The 21,436-nt window shown below is 45.7% G+C and overlaps 1 protein-coding gene and 1 long non-coding RNA gene across 24 annotated transcripts in view; one reads left to right on the top strand and one right to left on the bottom strand.

Moving 5' to 3' along the window:
* Trim9 (tripartite motif-containing 9) overlaps positions 1-20,825 on the top strand; it is a 99,713-nt gene extending 78,888 nt beyond the window's left edge. For 6 of the 23 annotated variants that reach the window (XM_087552169.1, XM_087552166.1, XM_087552165.1 and 3 more), the window contains 6 exon segments: positions 10,167-10,355; positions 12,869-12,910; positions 13,309-13,332; positions 14,110-14,359; positions 16,913-17,075; positions 18,886-20,825. In XM_087552169.1, the coding sequence (XP_087408295.1) occupies positions 10,167-10,355; positions 12,869-12,910; positions 13,309-13,332; positions 14,110-14,359; positions 16,913-17,075; positions 18,886-18,948 (731 nt within the window). In that variant the 3' untranslated portion in view covers positions 18,949-20,825. 23 annotated transcript variants of the gene reach the window in all.
* LOC148005292 (uncharacterized) overlaps positions 1-21,436 on the bottom strand; it is a 46,544-nt gene that overhangs the window by 16,304 nt on the left and 8,804 nt on the right. The window lies entirely within an intron of this gene.

The raw sequence follows: 21,436 nt of genomic DNA, 5'->3' as shown, positions 1-21,436 counted from the left end.
CTCAACCAAACTCTCCTGACTTAAGAAGAAATATAAACACAAGCAACTGTGAATGTTAATGAATTGAGTCTGACAGGGTAGCTCAGCAGGCAGAGCCCTCTAGTCTGAGTATCTGAGTTCAATCCCAGGACCCATATGTAGGAAAGAACCAACTCTGGAAAGTTGTCCTCTGTCCTCACAGGCATGCCAGCTGCTCCCTCACAGCACATACAAGTAGTTGAATAAGTAAGTAAATAAAAGATGACATTAATGAAGTAGTTTAGTGACGTGTTAAAATAAGTCTCAGACACTTGGTTGTTCTTGTTTGTTGTTGATGAAGGTTTTAATTAACTCATCGAGTAACTCTCCTGACTATGCACTGCCTTTGAAGCCATGTGCAAAGAGTCCTGAAGCCATTATGTAAGGAGGCCTTCTCAACACAGCGTGTTCTGAGGCTCATTCTGTACCACAGACTGTTACCTCCACCAAAAACAATCAGGCAAGGCTGAGAGCTGACGGGGAACTTCCTGCTCATTGCCCCGTGATTCCCTTCTGCCCACCTGAGCCAACAGTACCTTCTGCTTACCTGTCATTATCTAGAGGGACTGAGGTACAGCACTGGTGATACCCCTGGGGCCCTGAGCTCACCGTAAGGAAAGGTTTCCTGGGACTCTACTCTGCTGAGCCTCCCAAGGCCAGGAAATTCTGTAGTGTTCATACCTGGCAGTCTTCCAGAGGAGGTACTGCTCCCCCTTGAGCAGAGTGTAGGATTAAGACCTCTACACAAAACCTACTCTTTGTCTCTAGTCTCTGTGGAAGGTTCATCTGGACAGGTTCATGGGCCTAGAGCTACTTCTGGGCATTTTTGAGGTCCTTGGCCTGTGTTCCCCAATTGCTTTCCAGATAGACTGTATGCCAGGAGCGTGTGGATCATTCCAGAGTAGTGTATCACCATAATTCTTCTACCTTAAGGTTTAATTTAAAATAATAGGTAGTCACTTCTAAAAATAAAAATGTTTCTAAAAGAATTTGGCCATATGTGTTCATAGAATTACTACCATGATTATTCCATGCCTAATAGCCACACGAAGTAACTTGCAACACATTGTGGGTTGTGGGGAATGGGGCGGTCAAGATCTAAGGAGGTGGAGGAATACTTCCCGGGAAAGATGTAGGGGGAGAATCCAAGCAGATAGGATTGTGATGTATGAGGCAAAAACCTCTGCAATCTACTTTGACAGCAACAGTAAACTTGATCATTCCAGAACTCCGACTAGCTGACCATCTAGGTCATACCAGAAACCAACTTAGCCTCCTATTCACAGAGATGCACAGAGGACAGCTGTCTCCTTTAGCTTGGGGACCTCACTGCTCTTTTGCACATGCCCCAACAGCTCTCCTCTTTAAGCTGTCCGTCCTTCAGTCTAGAACACCATCTTGAAACCATGAAGTCAGAAGAATGGACTATGGTTAGCATGGGGAAAAGATACAAAGTCTAGGCTCATTGGTTCCTAGGTACCCAGTCTGCACAAACTCATCGACTCATTGCTCCGACCCCAGCAGCCACATTGGAGAAAAGGCTGGGAGCCAGGTGTGGTAGTCCAGGCCTGCAATTCTAGGTGGGGAAGGCAAAAGAATGGAGGGATAAGGGATAAGGATCTTCTATGGCCATAGGTGAGTTAAGTGAGCCTGTGCCACATGAAATCACAGACACATAGGTGTCATATCTATGGAAAGAGGAGGGAGATTGAGAGAAGCTGAGGCTGTTGAGGGCAGTGAGCGAGGGTGAAACAACCAGAAGAGAAGAAGAAGGTACACCCTACTAGATCCGCACTGCCGTCTATGAAATTTTAAAACATGCAGTGAGTTGTGGAAAGATTCCCATCTAAAGCCCCCAGGGGATGTGAAGCACATTTCGGAAGGCTCCGTAGAATCGCACCACAAAGTAAACACAAACCAACCAACCAGAAACCTTCAGCTCAGACTGACTTTACATCATTCATGCCAAGCTGCTGACAGCTTCCTTCATTGTCCATCAAAAAACTCCATGAAGAATGACAGTTACATGGCAGCCACACAATATTTTGGGGGTAGGGAAGTATAATAGAGAAATCATATAAAAACTATTCATTATGGGGCCAGGAGGTGGCTTGGTTGGTAAAGCACATGTTGAACCAGCATAAAGGCCTGGATTAGGTTCCCAGCACCCACATAAAGAACTGGGCAGAGCGACACACGCACACCTGTAAGCATGACCCAGGAAGACAGAAACCAGGATCCCTCAGGCTTGCTGGCCAGCTAAGCCCGTCAAGGACACTTGTCTGTAAATATAAAGACATGCTTACCTTTAGCCTCTACGTGCTGTGCATACATGTATGCACACACACATTTGTTGCATTTTACTATAAATTCATACATTGAAAAACTTATCCACCCCCATGACAGTTAAACAGACTACACTACATCTCTGTGCCTGCCACTGACGTCAAGATCCCACGCGTGCGCATGCGCTCTCCCTCCCTCCCTCTCCCACTCCTTCTCCCTCTCCCTCTCTCCTCTCTCCTCTCCTCCCTCCCTCTCTCTCTCCTCTCCCTCCCTCTCTCTCTCTCTCTCCTCTCCCTCTCCCTCCCTCTCTCACTCTCTCCTCTCTCTCTCGCTCTCTCCCTCTCCCTCTCTCCTCTCTCTCTCACTCTCTCTCATTCTCTCTCACTCTTGTTCTCTCTCGCTCGCTCTCTCTCCTCTCTCCTCTCTCCTCTCTCTCTCACTCTCTCTTGTTCTCTCTCGCTCGCTCTCTCCTCTCTCTCTTCTCTCTCTCTCTCTCTCTCTCTCTCTCTCTCACTCCCCCCCACACACACACACATACACACACACACTCACTCACCACTCACTCACTCACATGGACCCTGCTTTGCTGAGGTAATGGTCCTCATGCCCCCGTGTTAGTCTTCTACTATTGTAACAAGTAGCCGTAAAATTAATGGTATAAAACAGGACACTTGATCCCCTTACACTTTTTGAGATCAGAATCCTACTGGGCTAACAGTGAGGTGTCAGCAGGACTGGGTTCCTTTAGGACAGTCTAGAAAAGCATCTATCTCCTTGTAATTTCCAGCTTCCAGCACCCACCTTCCTTTCTTGGCTCAAGGCGTTTTCCTCTATCTTAAGATCTAGCAACATCTTCTAGCCTCCTTCTGACTCTGCCTTCCTTACGTAAGATCCCTTGTGATAACCGTGGTCCCACGTGGGCAGCCCAAGATAGTCTGCACACATCAAGCATCTTAATGAAAGAGCTGCAAAGTCCCTTTCCCTCTAAGGGTAACCCATTCAGAGGTCTCTGGGGATTCAGATGTGGGTATTTTTGGATGGACCACTAATCCAGCTACCGTACCATATGAGGAAGTGGTTATCCTACCCGAGTTGGGGCAGCTAAGCTCTGAGAGGTGAAGTGACACTTCAGACCCAGCTCTTTCAGACACCAGACACTGTGGCACCGCTCACTATGGTGCTGATGTTAGAAAAGTGTCATTTGCCTTTGCCTTCAGAAAGAGAAAGAAATCTACCCCAAGTCTACCTGGTGTGTAAATATTTCCTTTCAGCATGAAGCTGCTTGTGATGTTGCCTTGTCTCTCCACTGGCCAGAAATAGGATGCTGATGTTCCCAGAGCCACAGATGACTTTTGTCAAAAAGAATCTAGCCTCTTTGCTTTGAGAAGATGTAGAAGTGGCTTCATTTCCAGCATATGTAAACCCTGCAACATCCCCCAGCCCCCATCCCAAGCAAGCACTTAGTCTACAGCAGTGTCTCTCCACCTCCCTAATGCTGTGGTCCTTCCATGCAGTTCTTCGTGTTGTGGTGACCACAGCCACAAAATTATTTCATTGCTACTTCATAACTGTAATGTTGCTACTGTTGTGAACCATAATGTAAATATCTGATAGGCAGGAGATCGGACATGCCACCCCTGTGAAAGATTTGTTCAAGCCCCCAAAAGAGTCACAACCTACAGGTCGAGAACCTCTGGCCTAAAGGGGTCCCTTCTCTCCAGTGTGACTCTGGATGTTCTAGGCAGGAGGGATTGTCACTTAGAAAGAGTGTCAGAGATTTATGAGAGCCTCAAAAGTTCCTACAGATGAGGGGCTTGAGGCCAATTTAGCCTGAAGCCATCATAGTTGATTAATAGCTTTCCCGCCCTCCAGATCTAATCTTAGGAAGGAAAGTAGAGAGAAAGAAACAGGAATCCGAGAGAGCCGTGTTTTACACAAGGCTGTACAATCCATCCAGCACTTCTGCTAACTGTGGGCCCTGGGCACCAAAGAAAGGATTCTCAAGAATCCTGGATGGGATGTCCCAGTTGCCGTCCTCCCAGAATCCACCTGAGCAGATGCTCATCGTCATGCTGCCCTTATAGTAGTAGCGTCTCCTCCTGCTCAGCAAAGGAAACCACCCTGAGGTACTGAGTAGTCCAGTCAGAACCTGCCTCCGCCCGTCTGAACGTCAAATGGCCTCAGGAGCACATGTCTAGAATCCCTTTATAAATATAATTTAGGTGAGCCTAAGGACTTCTTCTTAAAACCCCAGTGCACTGAGATGGCTCATTCCATGGAAGTTGTAAGGAAGAGACCTCTCAGGTGAACAGCGTCAAGGGACACTGTAGTCACCTACTCCTATGGCCAGCACACCAGGGGATAGTGGCACACTTGCCTTTCAGTTCCTAATTACTGCTGTCCAGAGAACAACCCTATTTAGAAAATAAAAGGTTCATCCTCAATGCAGTACAGGGTCTGTGGTCGGTGCTAAGTCATCCCCTCAATCCTAGATGACCGCTTACGTCACTAAAGACAACTCTGACCCATGGCATACACTTTGCTCTTTGTGCACCTCTAAAACATTTTAAAAAATCAAAAACTAAAGCAAAGCAAAACAAAACAAAACCCAGCTTTGTCATTCTCTGTTTCATCCACCAGAAACCGATCTTGCCATTGTCTCCAGTCCGGCCACGGCTGAGCTCGTGACTTAGATGTGTTTGTTCCTGCCTTTCTCGGCTTCGATTCTTTTCTATGTAAACCCACAGAACCCTTAAGTTCCTACAACTAGTGCTTCTGTGGTCTTTGTCTGGCTGGAAGCACTATTACTGTATGTTGAATGCAGGTCTGATGCCAGTCCCACGTGCCTCCTCCAAGGTCTTGGTGGGTCTAAACATTATGTCTATAACATTTAATATCATATATCCAGCAATAAATTAAACATTTGAGAAACTATCCTTTATGGAAAACAGGTGTCCTGGGAGTGTGTTCTTTCCATGCCTCTGCTTTGTTTTGCCTGCTTAGAGCATCCCAGCCTTTCCAAAACCTAACTTAATTAGAACATCCACTCCTAGCACAAAATCCCCAACGTAGGTAAATCATACCAATTTGGCCAAATTTGGATAAATTTTACCACAAAGAAAGAGAGAAAGATGAGGATAAATTTTGGAACCCAGAAGAGAAAACACTATTTTGTCCCTTTAATGTTGACATGTGACATCTCTGAATTAGATCTTCAGGTCTCTCTGGATCTAGAGGGATGTGCTCTCCGGTCCTCTGGGAGTGTGTGTCTAATTAAAGTGTAAGGACTATCAGGTCTCCTGATGAGAGTTGCTGACAATTATTCCATGATGTTCTTCTAAATTAGAGTGAGAGATTGGGCAAGGAAACACACAACCATCCTTAGGATGCAGGGAGCTGGCTCATTCTTTTTAAAGGAGGTTTTTCAAAACAGATCTGTTTCTTGCCCCTGGACAGCAGTTACCCCCACTCTTAAGAATGCTTAAGAAGCCACCTTTTGTTATAAATCATACACCCGTTGGGCATAATTGTGACTCCGCCTGCCTGCTTGGTCGTTTGAGAAAACAGCTTCCTTCTCCGCAATCCTCCTTGGCTGTTTTTAAAATCTTCCCGACAAGAGCAGACCATTTCGCAGGGTTCACCCTGCAGCAGAGCTCGTCCTTACGAGGCCCCTGCAACTCCCTCTGGCATCTCTTGTTTGCTGTGCTCTGAAAAAAAAAATCAATCCTCCTCCTTAGACACTGGCCCAATGGCCGCTCAGTTTCAAAGCTGTGCCTGCCAGACAGGAAGACATCCAGGGCTTCCCCAGGACACAGAGGAAGATGAATTCGTGAGCAGTGTTGCATAAGAAGCTTCACTCTTTGCCTTTGAGTCCCCAAAATAGCACATTAAAGCTTATAATGTATCAGGCTAGAGAGATGGCCCGGGGCCCAGGAGCACTGGTTGCCCTTGCAGAGGACCGCAGTTCAGTTCCAAGACCCCACTGCTCACAGCGGCCTGTAACTCTGGTTTCATGGAATCCAAATGTCCTTTTCTAGCCTCTGTGGGCATTTTCACACATAGTATACACACAAGCACTTTTAAAAGATGGAATCATTTACACGTACAAATTATTCTACATCGTCTAAGACTTAATTTTTAAGTTTTCAAATATTAAGAAATCTTTAATACTCTTCATGTTAGAATAAAAAAACGCCACCCCCAGAAGTATAAAACTTATTAATAATTGGCACGTTTTCTCCTGATTATTTCCTTATAGTCGGCTCCCCTGCCAGCTTTATGCTTCTCAACTCCTGAATTCTAACGCAGTCTCTAACACATGGTATTTCTTCAGTCTGTGTCAAACAATGGCTACAAATAGGCTATGTCACCTGGATCTTTCCTTCTCCATCCCAGGACTCGGTAAAGAGCATGTGTGGTCCCCAGTAGAACTTCATCTTGGTAAATCTTGAGTGCTTCCTTAGAGCAGAGCCCCCTACCATTAGCTGAGTCTCCATTCCAGAACCCAGTGGGAAGGGAAAGAACCCCAGGGAAGAACAAGGGGAACCCATCGGTCCTGACAGAGCTGACAGACAGTGTGGGGGACACATTTGCGTTGGAATACAGTTCTCATCCGGAGCTTACCAATATGAGTGGGGCTGAGGGGATGGTTCAGTCAGTTCAGTGCTTACCCTATAAGTACCTGATTCAACCCTGAACCCACGTCTAAAGAGAAAAAAGGTTGACTGACTACACATGTAATTCCAGCACTGGGGAGAGAGACAGGACCAGTGGAGCTCTCTCGGGCTGACTAGAGTAGCCAATGGGAAACTCCAGGTCAATGAGTGACCTTGTTTCACAGTACAAGGTAGATAGTGCCTGAGGAATAAGTATAACTGTCTTCCTGCCTGTGTCCACACACACACATAAGCATGTACATACACCGCCTGCCCCAAGTGAGTGCAGTCTCCACCTTCAGCCGTGTGGACAGGTTTCTGTCATCCCTCCCACCAAACCGCTCTTACTCAGTGAAGTTCAGCCAGGCAGGTCCACAGATGCCCACGATGAGACAGTAGCAATGTCCTAAGATGGCCCCCGTCTTTCTCTAGTGCTTGTCAGATAAAGGTGGTGATTGTTACCGCAAACATTAGCTTCTGTCCTGTATTCCAGAAAACAAAACTACAAAGCCTCATTCTTCTTTGTCTTGACAGTAGTTAAGGGTCGAGGAGGAGCCTTCTCTGAAGGCTACCACTAGTTGTGCCTGAAAGAGAAGGTGAGGAAGTGGGATGTGCTTTCTTCCTGTATCCCACAGTGCAGCACGAAATACACACTGCGGTAGTTGTATTCATGTTCAATGTGAATTAAAGCTGCTTTGGCTAAACCAGGAGGTGATCTGGGGAAGCAGGACCAGAAAGACGATTCATGTGTTAAAAAGTAGTTATAAATATCTATTTAGCTCAGAGTCGGATGATTTAATGGGGTTTGATGATTGATATCAAATGCTTGCAGGACTGGTGGTCTGTTTCATTTGGCCCTGGATAGTACCTGGGGAGAGGAGCCCAAAATGAGTTGTATCCATGTCATAAAATCAATAACACCAAACACAAGGTGCTGGCCGGGGATTCGTCCTCTGGGGGACTTCACAGGAAGTTTGATGGTTCCTCCTCAGACGTTTCTAAGTGTCTAGCCACCAAGACTACGACAGTGTAAAATTATTATAAACTGTCCGCATACCCTGTAGACAGCTGACCAAACACAAGTGCCCGTGGGAGAACCCTGGAGGGAGGATCGCCTGTTAGTCTGACTGGAATTGGGTGGAAATTATCTTTTCTCCCTCCTCTAATGTGTTTGGAAAGTTCTCATAGCAAGGTAGGTTTGATTTCGTGTGCTTTGTTTTGCTTCATTTTACTTGGGGGAAAGTGGGGTCAGATCCCATCTGGTGGGCATGAAAGGTCACAGGTCAAACACAGAGATGGAAGGTTGCTGACCTCTCTCTCTGGCTAGAGGGCAAGTTTAAGAGTAAAGAAAATATGGATAGGCAATCAATTAATCCACATAAAAATAGGGGGGGAAAAGCACATCTCATTGCCTAGTTATTAGTCCCAGGAATATACATGTCTACACTCAGCCTCACTAAAAATAAAAAGGGGGTGTGGCCTCATGATAGGTTTGGATCTGATCCTCAGACTGTGGGTCTAGAGCACATCTCTCTAAGGGTGGGCAGATCACTGGAGATTCAATATATTCCAAACATCATCTTTCCTTAATTTTTAAGGCACTATGCAGTTAATGGATTAATTGTCCCATCTGGTGAAAGATACCTTTTAAAGCAAATTCTTCTGAATTAAAAATAGTTTTCTGACATAAATACAGTGGCAAATGTCTTCTCAAACTAAAAAGAGTTGGCTCTGTAGTTATTTTTCAAGACTTTTCGGTAAGCTAAGAGGTTAGTTTCCTTTTAAGCAAATAATGTGGGGGCCAATGAGACAGCTCAGCAGATACAGGCCTCTCCCACCAACTATTATGGTATGGGTTCAGTCCCTAGACCCATATACACTTATCACACACACACACACACACACACACACACACACACACACACTCTCACACATTCGCGTGTGCGTAAATAGATCTGAATTATGATAACTTTTAATTTATTATATCTGAGCAAAGAAATGGTCATACATGCCACATCACCCAAACTATACACATTTTAAATAGGAGTCAATATATTCTTATTATTGGGGATATAAAACTTTAGCCTCATACTCTTTTCTCTGATATTTTGTTTATTAAAAAAATCAAATCTTCCCTCAGGGATAAGACTTTATAAAGCCTGGAAAACTAACATTAAATACTGGAAGTTCAGAAATGAAAATGAGATTGCTTCCTTGCTGTATTAAAACGTGTGGTATCCCTTCTTATAAGGTCTCCAGATACATATGTACAGACACACACACACACACACACACACACACACACACACACAAGCACACAGCATGCACGTACACACACACATTTGCTTGGATCCACACAGTGTAGCATTTTAATCAGAAAGGGTTATGTACAAAGACAAGGGCTAACAAGACAAAACAAGCCCCAATAACATCCTCTGGTCACTAAAACAAAATTACCTTTTCATACCAAAATGTTTCCTTGGGAGTCCAGACCCTGAACTGACATCTGTGCTTCTTGAATTTTCACTATTAAACCGAGCTTTACTGGGCAACAGCTGTGACCAAGTCCTCACCTTAGTACATTGATGACCGGCACGGCAGACACCTCACACCTGTGACCCTTCCCTCCGCCCACATTCTGTTCATTACTAGAGAACTCGGGTGAGTTAGACAGTGTCCATGGAACATGAGACTACTGCAGAAACAGAGAGGTCTTTTCCCAAGTTGCGTGTCCATCTAGAAATGGGGGGGAGGGGTACTAGTAGAGAAAAAGAAAACTATCCAGTGGTTTCTAAAAGTTATCATCTCCAAGTTAGAAACCCTTCAAGAAACCAATGTTAAATGCACAGTAGTTTGTGGAATAGCTGAAGTAAAAGGAAATGTTGATTTTTCTCATCGATGCGTAAAAGATACCTGTAAGTCTCACTCAACATATTTCACTCAACAAAAGAAAACTCCCTTCATGCTTTTCTATTACTAAAAGTTACAGTAAAATATAAAATGATTGCCAGTGGTGCTGGAATGGTTGTCTGGTCTGGGGTGTGGACCCTGGGAATTCCCAGCCTCAGACTTACTGCTTTGCTAATACCTGTGGGTGGCGCCTCAGGGCTGATGAAGCTTTGTGTGAATGCTTGCTTAGTCTTTGGGAACCTGGCACGGGCAGCCAGCAGATTTCTGATCTCTGGTTTGCATTGATCTTACATTTAGACACAGATTCAGAAGAACAGACCCTCCCTTTTCCAGTGCCTTCGGAAAGATTGCCGCTCCGTAGAATGAGTCCTTTCTCCTCCACCCTTAATCTACAACCCAGCTTCCCCGGGAGATCCTACTTTGATTTCCGGTCCTCACCCCACCAGCTGAGCTTGCATTCTTCTTTACAGTCTCTCAATGCACCGGGTGAGCTGAGCTGTCAGATCTTTCTCTTCATCTCTGTGTCTTGGAGGCATCTCTGAAACGCCTGTGTTGTTCTTACCATTCGTGTGCGTGGTGACGGGGTGACCCACATCTGTGTCTGTGGCTTCCAGTGTGAAGAGCATCTGGCTGAGGGAGCTTCCTGCCTGGTGTTCTTGTTTGTATGGTGGAACAACCCATCCCAGAGCTGTGGTCCATGTGTGACAGTGTTGGGATGGGAGGTAGGAAGCTGTTCTTTTGGCCTCCGCTGGTACCACCATGGAAAGCTGGCTCTTCATCACAAGCAGCAGCATAGCACGGCACAGGGACCAGCTAAGTAGAGGCTATGGCAGTAGTGTGGAGGTTTATAACCTTCTGTATCCAGGAGACCAGCTGTGTCTGGGAACTGGATCAGTGCATCCAGCCTGGAGTGGTCTGATTAAACATAGACTCAAGAGATCTTTACCAATAAAAATACAAAACTAAAAGCAAAAGCATGCCTGACAGCAGAATTCATCCTTCAGAGCAGGAAAAGCAAAAGCCCGCAGTGCATGTACTGATAGAACTGCAGGCTTACAGCAGATCACTTTCCCAGCAAAGGGCGGGGACCACTGGTAGCCAAATTAGAAACCATTCAGTCGTGATACGTATAGCCAACGATACTATAGTCAAAATATGCGGCCCCAGGAAAAATATGCGGTTGCTCACAGCCAAGATGTAACAGGGCTTATGGTTGACTCCTGGGAAGCTAGACTCATGTTACTTTGCAGTAAGCTTTGTCTAGCAAACAGAATCTTCGAATTCCTAAAATGCAGACCTGTTGGATCTCTTCAGGGCTATATTGTAATCATGGACACACGATGCACATCTCACGTTTCCGAGCGTTTCTTTTGGGTTTTATTTTATTCCTTTGGCTCATCCCACATCCCGGAATGAAGAAGGCCACAGCATGTCAGTGCAAAAAGGATGCGGGGACTTCAAGCTCCCTTGAAAAGTGACATTTTTTTTCCTTGTGTTTTCCGTTTCTTCTTGTTTCTCTGTGCACTCCTGGCTTCTCCACATGCTTTGTTATGGAGCCCTCTGCTTGTCTCTAATGTATGGAAATGCTGTTACAGTCTTTGTAATGTATATTGTCTCGAGAATAAAATGAAATGGAATGTGGGGTCTGGGTGTTGGCAGGTGTATTGAATAGCCTGGTTCTAGTTGTATCATTGAATCTTAAATGTACGATGTTGTGTTAAAATTAATGGGAAAAGAGTTCAGAATGTTTGTTTTGTTTTTTTTTTTAAAGACTCCAAAAGGCATGATTCATTTTTAAAAAAATCTTGAAAGCCCTATTCAGATTCCACAAATTTACTTCCAAACCTGAATATGGAATTTGGTTTTAAAATTTTTTACATTCCATACTTACTGGGCCCCTATTATTCATACAGAGGAAGCAAAAAGACACTTGGCAGAAATTAAACATAAAATCAACCATGAGCTGGAAGAAAGTGGATGGATCCCAGGATAAAGAAAGCTAAGCAAGAAGGTAGTGCTAACGGTTAAGTCTGTTAACTCGGCCCTCTCCTATAGCAAGTTACCTTCTTAACTCTCGTAAAACCCTACCAAGTCAGTACCTTGTCCTTTCTATGGTTTTAGAAATGAACTTGTAAAGACAATATTAAATTTGGAAACAAAACAAAACAACATGATTCTTTTCCCCCAAAGACTCACATTTCCTGGAGCAGTCCCAGCATGACTCAGAAATTGTAGGCCATGCACCTGAGGACACTCTGAGTCCGAATCATTCTCCTCTGCCTTGATCCAGTGTCTCATCAGAAGGGTGGCCAGCTTTACTGGGAAGAGGAGAGTAGAAAAAGCCTCCCCAAGTTGACTCCTGAGCTCCAAGCCCATATTCTACCCCTACACCAGCCTTCCTCCCCATCCCTCAGGTGAGAATAGGTGCTGTAGCCAAGCAAGTTAAGAAGGAAAGTAAATATCTTCCTTTTTCTAACACTCAGGCCATGCCACTGTTGACTGTGAGGTGTCTTTTCCTAGGTTCCACTCTTCTTCCTCTGTGGACCATTTGCCTTAGGCTCATTCCAACAAACCAAGGGCACGTCAGTAAACTGTTGGCACAGAGCAGGCCTATCCCTCCCTGGTGATTTCTTCCACTTCTATTGGGCAAGTTTGTCCTCATCTTTAGAAGAGTTGATCTCCTCAGCTTGCAAGTGTTACTGCACAGAGTTAAGCCAGGAAGAAAATAAAACGCAAGCCGCAGCATTTACAGTCCACAGGACAAAGCTTCTGTCAATATGTGAAAGAACGACCTTTGTTTTTGGAAAGAATGCAAAAGCAATTTATATCCAGAAAAGAAAATGAGCATTTAAAAGGGCTTTGGTTTTGTTTTGTTTTTCTTTTTTCATGAATCAGGCCTTTGGAGACTATATTCGGTTGGTGCTTTCTAAACAAATGCAAATAATATTTATTGACCGGGTTGTCACTTCATAGCCTTGATGTTTAGTATCTTTTTATAGGCTGCAATTTTGAGACACAATCTGCATCTTACTCTCAATTAGGCAAGTATACCTACTGTAATTGTTACCTTCTGCCTATGTGACCGTGATGTTCAATTTCCTTTGCAAAATAAATGGTGGCTTTTGTCATGTCAATAAAATTCTCCAAACGTCATTCTAACTCCATTATAACCGTTTTCAATTTCTTAGAAAAATGCCCGTCTTTTTTTTTTTTTAACGTATGCCTCAACCCCATCCCCTTTCCTTCTGCATCAGTGCAAACCACTCTTTCTGAGCGGTACATGTCAGTAGAGGCCCAAGCAGGCCTGCTGGTGTTGTGTATGCAATGTTCTCAATGGAGTCCTTGCGGGTATTGTCTATCAAGAGAAACAAGCTTTCTTATCAATGTCAACTGTGCTTCCTATCTCTCTCCCCCATGCCTTTCACCGGAATGACAACAGTTGACATTAAAAAGCTGTTGGCAGGTATGGAACACCATTATTCTCTTACAAAAAGCAGAGCTGAAGTGCATGTGCAGTGACTGCGGGCTCAGTAGTCCATCCGCACTCTCACCCCTCAGAGAACAAAGGACTATCCACTGTAGGAAATATGCAGAAGTTGGGGGACAGCACCCAGTGTCCAATCTGCTTCTGCAATGTATATTACGTGCCAGCTTTAGGAGTAACACTTTTCCATAAATTATAAGAGAAGCAACCCGCCCTACATCCAGGTCACCGCTGCACAAGAAAACTAGTTTATGTTGCTTTGTAGCCTCAAGGCTTGCGAGCAGGTACGAGAGCTGACGAAGTTTCCAACACTTCTGCCTAAGGGTATTTCCTGGTTTCACTCAGTGTGTTCTATCCCTCCTCTGTCTAGGATTGTAGATCTAGCCTCCCCACCCCAGGGTTCCACAGGCGTCCTAGTACACCCCTCACCCTTTATGTCTCTGGTGCACTATCCTGCCAGTCACCAGGTGAAGGGACTTGATGGCACTTCAGTCCCGGATCAGCTGGTTTGGAAGTGCAGTCTGAGCCAGGTAACCTCTGCTGGATCGGTCGTGTGTCCTCTGTCTGTTCCTGGTGCAGAGTATCAACTCCCAGGACGTGCCCCCCCCCCATCTGCTTACTTACGGTGACTCTGGCCCCAGATCCTTCCTTCCTGCATGGCAGCATGAGAACGCGACACTGTGTGCCACAGTGCCCGGAGGCATTCTGCAGTGCCAAGGCATTACTAATAACTCACTCCCCGTCTGTCGTCCCCAGTGGCATGGTTTGCGTTTGACCCCGGCTCGGCACACTCTGACATCATCTTCTCCAATGACAACCTGACAGTGACATGCAGTAGCTACGATGACCGGGTGGTGCTGGGGAAAACTGGCTTCTCCAAGGGCGTCCACTACTGGGAGCTGACCATAGATCGCTATGACAACCACCCTGATCCAGCATTTGGCGTGGCTCGAATCGATGTGATGAAGGATATGATGTTAGGAAAGGACGACAAGGCTTGGGCAATGTATGTGGACAATAACCGGAGCTGGTTCATGCACAACAACTCGCACACCAACAGGTACCCTGCAGCCCCACGCCAAGCCTTCTTCATGGTGGCTTGGGTTGAAGAGGAAGAGCCTAGTCGATAGCCTATTATAGAGACAGCATTAGGAAACAGAGCAGATGATCTCTACTGAGTAGGAGGTCCTGTAGTCTCTTAGCTCAGTCCATTCTACTGTTTTCCACAATGCATAAAGATAGAGTTGTTCTCCTCCCGCTTGGCCCTTCATTGTTAAATTCCACTCAGGTCACAAAAGACATCCCTGGGCCTGTCTTTTATAGACAAACCACCCAAGATTGGAAAACCCAGACCTAGGACTTAACCACAAAAGTGTTTGGGGCCAAGGTACTTCAATTTTTTTTTCTGAATTCTGGTTTGTCAATTCTCCAAATTCATATAATAATATGTTTCCATGCAGGAGAGGTCTGAAGACTACATGAGATGAGATTTGCAAAAATGTCTCCCGTTGGAAGTGCCTGGAAATGGAAGCCATTCTTGTTACTATCATTATCAGCAATACCGCTTCTCAGAATAGAAGCCATTAACTAAACTTGGTGTTAGAGATGCCAGTCCGGAGAGCTCTAAATGAGAAGGATTTGCTTGTTAGTGTGAGAATTAGAGCACCCAGTCTGCTGAAGGGAGAATAGTATCTCCTTAAGCAATGCCCTCTATCAACAAGATATTGACAATTTTAATTCAATATACCCTATAATCTCCCTTTCAATTTGTGGTCTCTTCAGTGGATTTCACTCATCATTTCTGGAGCCAAAGGTGTCTTTTGATGACACTGGTCTGTCTTAATCACCCTCAGGATACATTTCTCTTTGGTGTCTCTGGAAAAAAATTAGTTATGTTCAGTGAAATCAGAGGGAAAGCAGGCCCAGCAAGGGCAGAATAATGACCTCACTCTCTCAGCCTCTCCTGTCAGATCACCACTGATGCTTTGCTAACCAGTAGACTCCTAGAGCTTCCCGGTCCTCGGACATTCTCTGTCCTGTTCCATTCGGTCTGTCTTAGTGGCTATCCCTTGAACTGAGCACCCAAAGCAATTTATCTTGGTATCGAATCCAAGTGGCTACAGAGAGCAATTATCTTCAGCGATCCATACCAGGGGAGACTCCGTTACTCGGTCCCTGATACCATGACCCAAACATCCCTGATTCCATCACCTGTACACTTGTGTTTAGCCCCTTGACTCCAGAGTGGTGGGATAAACAATAGTAACACCATCACACGATGCAGAACAGCACATTTCAGAAGCCGAACACATCTCCTTGCATGCAAACTGAATGTGGCTTGTGCTGTCGCTGACAAACTTGTATATAGCAAGATGTAGTCCTTAAGCCCGTCCGTGGCGGTGTCCAGTCTGTCTTCTGCATGCAGGAGAAAGGAGTGGTGTTTCTAAATGTCTGTGCTCTGCTGAGATGGAATTCTGTTTTGCTAGACCTCACACTAAGGAGAGGAGACAGACCGGGCTGGCTGTCTCTGTGCAGTCATCACTTGCATCAGAAGACACGGTTCTTTGTAAGATGATGTTTGTACTTGGGTTGGAAATCACAAATTCCCTGCAGCATAATTATGTCTCAGGGAAGCATCTCGCCCAGTGCTGTCACTTTACAGAGAGAACCTAATGTCTTCATTCAAAGTCAATGTGCTGAAAGATTAGCGTCGTTCCGGAGTGAGCTTCACTGCCTCGTGGGAAGCAGAAGGCTCGGAGTCCAGTATCTCATCATATATGCTCTGGGCTTGACCTAAGTGCTTCTTTATTGTGACTTTCCAGTTAAATCATTTTGTATGAAATGCTGCTGAAGTCGTACTGTACATGCTAAGTGCACAGCATAGCTAGCGCACCGTGGGAGCTTAAAGGCTGTTTGGGCCCAGTCTTTGGTATCGTCTGCTACTGCAGCTCAGTAGCAGAAAGTCATTGATAACAATTCTCTCTCAGCAAGGCACAGTAAACAAGGGACTGTCATGAGGGGTGGCTGTCTCTGCGGGGGGGGGGGGTAGGAATTTGGGAGAGCAAAGCATCTAAATCATATGTTATTGTGGGAAGCACAGACACACAGAATATAAATACCACATAGTATATCTAAGGCTTTAAGGTTTTCGTATGAAAAGGGTTACTTAGAGCAAAAATGTGTTTTTAAGAAGCTGACAAAAGTGGAGTGGGGGTGTAAGGAGGTTACACTGGGCCTGGTGGGACAGGCCTATAGTCCCATCTTCTGGGAAGGCAGGAAGACTGCAAGTTTAAAGCTTGCCCGGGCTATCATGGAAGTCCGAGGCCAGCCTGGTCAATTTGGTAAGACCCTGTCTCAAAATAAAAAGTAAAAAAGAAAAAGGTCTGGGGTAAAACCCAGTGACAGAGCACTGGCCTACCACACGCTAAAGGCAACCCCCAGTGCCAGAAAGCAAAGGGGAAACGCAGCAAAGGGGAAACGCAGCATGGTTCATGGAGCTGCAAGCAGGAGATGCAAAATGAAAGCAAGCGGATGAGACTCCACTTTCCTTTTCCCACAGAACTGAAGGAGGGATCACAAAAGGGGCCACTATCGGGGTCCTCCTCGACTTAAACAGAAAGACATTAACGTTTTTCGTCAACAATGAACAGCAAGGCCCCATAGCCTTTGAGAATGTGGAGGGCCTGTTCTTTCCTGCCGTCAGCCTGAACAGGAATGTACAGGTAAGCGCCTGTCCCCAGGTCTAAGGGCTTGCTCAGGCTGCTGCTTCAAAGTCTGCCCCTCCCCCAACCCCCAGCTCTAAGAGGGAAGCTGGTACAAGGCCCAGAGTGAGACACACTACAGACTCCTTCCCACGTGGCTGCCACAGTCTAGTTAGCCACCCATGGGAGGCAGAAGCCACCTCTGCCCTATTTACTGTTGGTTTTGTCTCTAAGGGCTACTGAGATAACACCTACCCGGCAGGCACCAGGAATGCCTGAGAAGAGCAAACATTAGACACTTCTCGGCAGCTGCTTCTCATCCTTCACTCTGCATTGTGCTGCGGGCTGGGAAGCAGCAGCCCTGCCTGTGAATTAGATAGCTGCAGTTCCCCATAGATTCAGAACAGGTCCTTCCCTGACTCAACAGACAGCTGCAGGGATCCTTTAACCCGCCAGGCTCCACTGTAAACATTTGCTATCTATCGGTGGGAGAGGAAAGCAGATACAAATCTTACCTTCCTGAAGTTGTGTGCTAGCCACAGACGATAATCTATGTCCACGGGGTGTTATTTATAAGGGACGTTAGAGGGTCCGAGTATGGTAAAGGGGTCCACGGTGCTGGGGATATGCTAAATAAATAGCCTTAAGCAGGGTGGTCAGTCAGCCGGTCTTCGGCTGTTTATCTGAGTCCTGCAGGAGGGAAGGTAGCAGGCTGTGTAGATTTCCAAACAGAAGGCACAGCCCAGACTTAGACTTTTCTAAGGCACGAGGGGTTTTGGGTGGGCAGAGAGTGGTAAAGAGGCTAGTGGGCGAGGGCAGGGAGCAGACAGAGGGGCCTTCAGAATATGCAAGGACTGTGGGTGACGTCCTGACAACCACTGTTAGAATCCAGGGCTTCACTGCCCTCCTGACTGGGCCTCTTATTACTCCATATAAACCTCACTAACCTTAGAATGGGACTTGAGAATCAAAACACTGTAGAGAGTTCGTGCCCTAGCTACAGCCACGGTCTTTAAAACTCTCTTAAATTGATTACTGTCTATGAGCAGATGTAGGAAAACTGCATACAATCTGAGACATCTGCTTTCCAGCATTGTGGGATTGATTGTCTGAGGGGCTGGAATTTAATTCTCCAGAGGCCAGCATACACATCAGAAGACAGAAATCCTTAAATACCTGTAGAAGGCAACCTAAGGAAAGCCTGGTTCAAAGTTTTCCACCGTTTCAGCCATCTCCCTTCCAAAGACTATCATACTGATCGTGCTTCATGAATTTTAAGGATATTCTAGTGCCTTTAGACAAAGACTCTTGATGGGTGGTGGTACAGACGAGAAGGGAGAAATGCCATGTTTATGAAATGCTTCTAGTGTTTCCTCATAACTCTCCACCATACTCTGAGGTTGACTAGAAATCGTCAAAATAGTGTGAGTGCCCATATTTCTTCCCTCTATAAAATCTTTCATGAAATCATAGAGAGAATTGAGTACATTGAAACTCGTGGACAAGCTAATCTGGCCTCTGTCCCTTAGACTTAACAGTGATCACTGTGTGTAGGCAAAAGGCTTCACTACCTGCAAATGAGTGCCCTGCCTTCAGCCATAAGAAACTCAGTCCCCAAAACCTTTAAAAAAATGTGGAGACTCCTGGGTTTGGAAGTCCACCATGGCGGCCAGGCTTTTATCGCAGCTAGGATCCTGCTAGAAGATAATGTCTTTTAGGATAAATGTTCAAGAGAAGTGAACCGGCTCTTACTGAACTGAGGGCACACAAACCACACTGAGGGACAAGGGTAAAAGGGGTGCCCTGCATAGCTTATAGTCTCATTCCCCAGGTCACGCTTCACACTGGGCTTCCGGTCCCCGACTTCTACTCCAGCAGAGCTTCCATAGCCTAAGGGTGAGCTGTGGAGGCACTGGCTGTCCCTGAGAAGGACAGCCCGGAGCCTGCAGCCTCAGCAGAGGACACAGAGCCGGTAGAAGAATGAGAACAGCTGGTCCTCAGCAATCTCCACCCTTAGAGCTCCACCCTTTCCCATCAGCCTCTCCGCATCGCTGAACCCAGGCTCCCTTCCTCACCCAGAAACTCTACCCTCGCAAAGGAGCTCTACAGCCCACCGCTCCCGTGTGTTCCCACTTCCGTGTGTTCTTTTTCTTTAATTTAGTGGGTTTTTGTTGTTGTTTGTTTGTTTGTTTGTTTTTGTTTTAATGTAGGTTGAATTCATTTTGATTCTTTTCTGATTGTGTTTTGGTGACTTATGTACACTACCTGGCACTGTCAAAAGACATTCTCCTGGAAACTTTTTTTCTTAAGCGTTTGGACAAACAAAGGTGTTCTAGGAGAGCAGGTAGGAAAGAAGCCGAATTTAGAGTTTGCCATTTGACTCCTAGAATGTTCTTGCCCTGGTTCTTGTCAAGCAATGTTAGTTCTTCATGGCTACTTCTTGGGAGGTGGGCAGAAGTGCATTTGGCATCCAGAAGTCTTACTACACCCTAAAGCACAAATACATCATCTACACTGGCTCATGGCAGGGTAAGGACCTTCCAGACAGGCTCTAGGTACTGGGAAGACCAGGTGGCCCAATGGTTTGATTCATTTGACTAATACAAGTTTTTAATTAAGAACTACTACGGACCAGGCACTGTTCAAGACACTAGAATGCTGTGTTCATGAACAGTCTGTCTTCCTGGAACTTATATTCTATGTAACAAAGCAACAGATAACTTCAAGTTGTTCTAAGTACCAGAAAGGAGAGGAGTCAAAGGAGGTGTCACTGACAAACCCTCAGACTGACGCTGAACCCACACACTCCAACCATCACACAGACATGTACCAACCCAGTGCTTTTCCCACCGCACTACCGTAACTAAGGTCTCTGCTGCCACTCACCGCAGAGCCCGTCTTCGGCAGAAATGATGTCACCATTGTTACTCATTAGTGCTGTGCTCAGAACAAGCCTTAAAAACCAGAATGTTAAAAAACAACATGACCAGAGGACACAGGACCCAGCCACAACCCTGGGCCTCCCGAGTTGCAAACCACAACATTTACATCCTCAGGATAAACATGACATCTCCATGTATACTCTCTGTGCCTGTTGCAAATGAGACTCCATCCGCTCACCGCTGTCACAGCCTGACTTTCTAAAGAAGCTCAAATCGGGTTTGGAACAGCGTAAGTGTGGACATCATTCCTAGCATTGACAGAAGACTAACCACGCTTACGACTCTTAACGGAGTAGATACCCTTCAGATGCTTCTGTTTGGCACGAAGCTTTAGAGAATGTAGGACCTGGGGGCGGGGACTTCTGATTAGTTGTGTAAATACTTTCCACTGAGCCAAGAAACCCATCAGTATAACAGTGACCGACAGAGGTGGGACGGGACAGCCACAGTGCTTTGGCAAAGAGTAATCTATGTAAATAGCTCATCCTCTGCCCATGTGCTCCCTCTAGATCATCTCTGTCTTTGTGTTTTTCTAGTTAGAACCTAATTTACTGAATGGGTGCTATCCTGTCTATGTCTGTCTCGGGTTCCTGTGACTACAGAACACTCTCGTGGGACTATACTCGTTTGATCTTTGATTGTTCCGATGAGACTCCATGGCTGGGCCGCTAGTTACTCCCTTGATTAAATCCATCCCCCTGGTTAGAGTTCTAGTGACTTATATCAAATAGTTTACACTGAACTACAACTATAGATGCATATAACTGCTGTACTAGGAGAGAAAGGTCATCCTCGGTATGCCAATAAAGCATTTTTATGAGAGGAAAAACTGTCTCTAGAGAAATTCTTTCTAAGCTTGTACACATCTGGGACACAATTCACCTCACCAGGGCAGTATAACGAAGCACGAGTGTAAAGTCCCCAGAGATCTCGAAGGAGCCTGTTCTCCGTCCATTTCCACGAGATCTCGGATCTGCTACTGGGTTGACTTGATATGAAGTGAGCACTTGTGGAGTACTTTGGCATGCCCCTCCGAACACTGAGATTTAACTTGAATAAGCCTGCTTCTCAAAGGTCTGCAAACTTGTGCTGCAGAATAAATGATGTCCCTGGCCCCTGTGACTTTTTTAAATGGCTAAACGACACAGTTATTTCTATGTAACCATGACACCACTGATCGCCTCTCACTGTAATTAGCCCTGTTCAGTGAACCGTCGTCATCGCTCTGTATGAAAAGAAAAGCAGGAGCTGAAGTGACTTCTGTCAGTAAAGGACCTGCCCCATCTGAGTCCAGTTCCCAGAACCCAACTAAAAATAGGCAGGCACGGTGGCTCATCTATAATCCTGCATGGGGAGGTGGAGACAGGAGGGTCCCTAAGAGCCTGCTGGCCATTGGCTTAGCCAGCCTTGAAGTGCTAAGTGAATCAAAGACCCCATATC

This window comes from Rattus norvegicus, chromosome 6 (assembly GCF_021556685.1).
Source record: "Rattus norvegicus strain SHRSP/BbbUtx chromosome 6, alternate assembly SHRSP_T2T, whole genome shotgun sequence".
NCBI classification, from domain to species: Eukaryota; Metazoa; Chordata; class Mammalia; order Rodentia; family Muridae; genus Rattus; species Rattus norvegicus.
Note: the sequence above shows the minus strand (reverse complement) of the source record. Positions and strands in the feature narration are given on the sequence as shown.